This window comes from Podarcis tiliguerta (assembly GCF_965153285.1).
Source record: "Podarcis tiliguerta genome assembly, chromosome: 7".
Taxonomy (NCBI): domain Eukaryota; kingdom Metazoa; phylum Chordata; class Lepidosauria; order Squamata; family Lacertidae; genus Podarcis; species Podarcis tiliguerta.
This window is the reverse complement of record NC_139540.1, coordinates 89,133,046-89,137,804: the sequence shown is the minus strand read 5'-3', so window position 1 is coordinate 89,137,804 and position 4,759 is coordinate 89,133,046. Positions and strand designations below refer to the sequence as shown.

The 4,759-nt window shown below is 46.5% G+C and overlaps 1 protein-coding gene across 4 annotated transcripts; it reads right to left on the bottom strand.

Moving 5' to 3' along the window:
• Positions 1–1,833: 1,833 nt before the first annotated feature.
• LOC310681232 (uncharacterized protein) lies at positions 1,834–4,102 on the bottom strand. Of its 4 annotated transcripts, XM_083448862.1 has the most exons (3): positions 3,653–4,102; positions 2,553–2,709; positions 1,834–2,030 (listed from the first exon to the last, which is right to left on the bottom strand). In XM_083448862.1, exons 1-3 carry the CDS (start codon positions 3,740–3,742, stop codon positions 1,870–1,872), a joined length of 408 nt encoding a protein of 135 aa, XP_083304988.1. In that variant the 5' UTR covers positions 3,743–4,102; the 3' UTR covers positions 1,834–1,869. The 4 variants fall into 4 exon arrangements, 1 of the variants encoding a protein (XP_083304988.1); XR_014513147.1 differs by having other exon boundaries at positions 1,834–2,709; positions 3,021–4,102; XR_014513148.1 differs by having other exon boundaries at positions 1,834–2,709; positions 3,188–4,102.
• Between the last annotated feature and the right edge of the window lie 657 nt (positions 4,103–4,759).

Below are 4,759 nucleotides of genomic sequence, written 5' to 3'. Positions count from 1 at the left end.
GAGACCAAAATAACACAAACCCCTCTTTTCGCTTCCATATGCATAGAAAGAAGACAAATAAGCTTTGATTGTTCTTATTTCATTTCGCATGGTGCTTTTTGGGTGTGCACCAGAATCACTCACAACCAAAACTCAAAGGGGTTTTGGGTTCCATCTACATAAAAGGAAGATGATAAATCTCTTATTGGGCTTATTTCAAATTGGTATTTTTGGGGTTAGAATGCACAATCACCCAAAAATCGCAGTGACATGTTTGTTATCAGCCCAAATCAAGCATAGGTGTTTTGTTCCATCTCAAATAGAAAGAATACGAAAAAGCTTGGATTGTTCTTTCGCTGTTCATTCACCCTAACCCTAACCCTAACCCTACCCTAACTGTAGCATAGCAAAGGGTAATAAGCCTAAAGAAAGCCAAACAGGTTGTTTTGGGTTCCAGCTGCATAGAAAAGAATCTTGGATTTCGCTTATTTCAAGTCTTGTTCTTTGGTGTTAATGCACATTCACCCAGAAATTGTAAAGTGTGCAAAATAAAACAACACCGTCTTTTCGCTTCCATATGCGTAGAAAGAAGACGAATAAGCTTTGATTGGGCTTATTTCATTTCGCATGCTGTTTTTATGGTGTGCACCAGAATCACCCCCAACCACAGCAAAAAGGTGTTTTGGGTTCCATCTACATAAAAAGAAGATGATAAAGCTCTGATTGGGTTTCTTTCAAATTGGTGTTTTTGGGGTTAGAATGCACATTCACCCAAAAGTCACAGTGACATGTTTGTTATCAGCCCAAATCAAGCATAGGTGTTTTGGTTCCATCTCAATAGAAAGAGGACGAATAAGCTTGGATTGTTCTTTCGGTGTTCATTCACCCGAACCTGAACCCTAGCCCCTAACCCTAACCCTAACCCTTGCCCCTAACCCTAACCCCAACCACAACCCCTAACCCTAACTCTAACCTTAATCACTTACCCCAATTCCTTACCCATAAACTCTTACCACTTACCCCTGATCCCATACCCCTAACCCTTAACGCCTAACCCCAAATCCATAACCACTTACAGCTAAGAGAGATTTATTGCAAGCAAAGTGTGCTAATAAATCTTGTGCCCACACGCTTCCTCTGGCGTGAGCTTTACAGAATACGCAATGTCATTGGACGCTGATTGAAGTCTGAACGCTGTGCTTCTGGACAATGAATGCCACTGCTTGACCTGCCGCCAGAAAGCTAGTGCTGATGTCGGCAACCATTTAGTGCCCTAACCCTAACCCTAACCCTAACCCTAACCCTAACCCAACCCAACCCTAACCCTGACACCTAACCGCTAACCGCTAACCCTAACCCCCCTAACCCTAACCCTAGTCCTTAACCTAACCCTGACGCTAACGCTAACCCTACCCCTAACCCCTAACCCCAAACCCAACCCTAACCCCTCACCCTAACCCTTACCCTCTAACCCTAACCCTCTAACCCTAACCCCCTAACCTCCTAACCCTAGCCCTAGCCCTAACCCTAACCCTAACTAATCACTTGCCCCTTCCCCTAATCACTTACTCCTAATGCCTAAGCTCTTACCCCAACCCCAACCCCTAAATGTGGTTACATACCCTTAATCCATTATGCCTAACCACTTATCTCTAACCATTTTCCCTTCATTCCTATTCCCTAATTCCTAACCACTTACCCCTTGCTTTAACCCCTTACAGCTAATCCCTATTCCCTATACACTTACACCAAACCCATAATCACTTACCCCAATTCCTTACCAATAAACCCTTACCACTTACACCTGATCGCATACCCCTAACCCTTAACGCCTAACCCCAAATCCATAACCACTTACAGCTAAAAGAGATTTATTGCAAGCAAAATGTGCTAATAAATCTTGTGCCCACACGCTTCCTCTGGCGTGAGCTTTACAGAATACGCAATGTCATTGGACGCTGATTGAAGTCTGAACGCTGTGCTTCTGGACAATGCCACTGCTTGAACTGCAGCTAGAAAGCCAGTGCTGGTGTCAGCAACCATGTAGTGCCCTGGACAAGGGAAGAGATGTGTTCCAGTTGGATCTTCTTCTGGATTGGAAACCCCGGGGGTCATCCAGTCCAACCTGCCGCAAGGCGCCACTCACCCTCTGGCATACCCAGGGTGTGGTCATCAAGCAGACCTTGTTCCAAGGCGCCACCCCGCCACACCCACCCGGTGGGGCCGGCTCCTAGTAAAGGACAAGGGCTGATGGTATCTGGAGCCGTTCCTTTCCTCCCAGTGCCCATCTGCAGGGTAGATGACCCAGGGTGTGCCCTCCAGCTCTACAATGCTATCATTCCGTGACGTTGTAAAGCAGGACATGCTCAAAGCAGAGGGGGCTGGATTTTAGTGCTGCACAGGGTGCTGCCCCTGGGTGGGCTCAGACCCAGCAGGAATTTGGTTTCCATGTAACATGGCTACCCTATTTCTGGCATGACAAAATACACGAGGAGAAAACACTTTCCTGTCTCCTATGGCGGCCAGTTCCACAAAGGCATATGGCAGGCCTCAAATTCCCTGCAGATGCTCACCACACTGGCTCTCCTCTGTGCCGTCATGGCAGTCAGGTTCGAAGTCGCACATTTGCTCTCTGCTGATGCAGTGCATGCTGTCATCGTCGCAGGCAAACTGGCCACCCTTGCAGGTGCCGGGGTGTGTATGGCTTGCTGGGGGTAACAGAGAACAAGCCTAGATGAGGAGGGAAGGAGGTGTCAATGTCTGGGACTGGTGGGAGGAATACATATGGGAGGATGGCTCCATCCCATGAGACTCCTCATCTGTGGGTTTTGGGTTCCAGCCAAAAAAATTGGGTTGGATGACACTCAAGTGTCCCTTCCCATTCTCCCATTCCCATAGGGCGGTTCACAAGACAAACACAGAGAGAAACTCACTCACACATACATGGGTACACACACATATACGACCCATGTAAAATATTTTTGAAGAAAGAACTGTTATAAAGAGAACTAGAGCCTTATTTCTACTCCTTTTTGCCTCACTGCTTTGTTGGATGCAACCGGGAGACAGGATCAGGTCATCCAGAGCTATGCTGCTTTGGGGATCCTTCCTGAAGCCGCCCTCAAGGACAATCTGGAAGGAGGGAGCAAGGCAGATAGAAACCCGTCGCCAAAGGATCCCTTCAACCTGCGTTATCCTCTAAGCCTACCTCACAGGGTTGTTGCAGGGAACAATGGGCGGAGCGAACCATGGACTCCTTGGAGAAAACGGGGAGAGACCAAGGCAATAGGAAGCTTCTCCTTCCTTGAAGGTTTTGAAGCAGGGCTTTGATGGCTGTCTGTCCTGGATGCTTGAACTGAGATGCATGCCTTGTAGGGGGTTGGACTAATGACCGCCACGCTCCCGTCCAACTCTATCATTCTACGTTTTTTGAAATAAGCTCTTCTGCTTAATGAAGTTGGAGGGCCCAGCCAGATGGACATGTCCATTGCCAACCTGGCACCCAGAGATCTCCATGCAGTTGCAGTTGGCCCCACACCTGTGGCAAAATGCACCTGGCGAATGTTGAACCCTGAAGTTAGGGCGGGGCAAAACCCACCACCATGGCTGTCAAATTCCTGGCAGCAGCAGCACTCCTCTGCCTCCTCTGATTGGGACAGGAACATAAAGGCACCTGGAAGTCCTTGGTGCTGTTGAAAGTGGCCTCCTCGGCGAACAAGAAGTTGCTGGCACGGCTGCAGATCAGCTCCCTCTTCTTCTCCATCTGGGACTAGATGTTCAGGCAGTTGGCGTCCAACCCATGCAGCTGGAAGGGAAATGTAGCGCTAGAGCCAAGGCTCCAACCCACTTGGCAGCAGGCCTATTATAGGGTCGGCCAATATTATTAATATTCAATAATTCTCATCATATTGGCCACCCGATGAAAGCCAAATCTGGGTCAGAGGCAGGAAATATCAGTGCTGAAAGATGGGTGAGACAACAGAGTGGTGGTGGCTCCCATATTTTTGTAAATAATAAATGGTAAATGATAATAATCTGCCCCAATATTTCCGTAAATAATAAATAGTAAATGATGATGGTAATAGTAATAATAATGGGTTGTTTTCCCTTCATGAAACACACACACGTGTGTGTCCCTGCCTGCCCACCCAACAAAGGGACTCACGTGGCAGGACCTGAGTGGGTGCCGGCGACATAGATGAAGTAGCCTGTGCTGAGGCACAGCCAGCAAGATGCCATCCCAAGGGTAATATTTATTCATTTTGTGGACTGCAGGAGGCATCACCGTAGAACATACAGTATATCATATTATATATATATTTTTTTACACCAGAGCTTTCCAAATGGCTTGTTGTGACACTCTATACATTGTATATAGAGTGCCCTTCATCTGAAGATGGTTGATCAATATAAATTATCTATCTATGGACACACACACATAGCCATACACATATCCATATATATATATATATATATATATATATATATGCATACACACACACATCCATACATCCATTTTATTTATATACATATATCCATGCATATATATAGATACACATACATACATCCACAAATCCATTTTATGTACACACACACACACTCAAACCTTGGTTGTCGAACATAATCCATTCCAGAAGCCTGTTCGGCTTCCAAAACATTAGACAACATGGCTTTCAATTGGCTGCAAGAGCTTCTTGCTCTCAAGCAGAGGCTGCGTTGGAAGTTTGGCTTCCAAAAACTGGAGCATTCACTTCTAGGTTTTCAGCATTCTGGAGCCGAA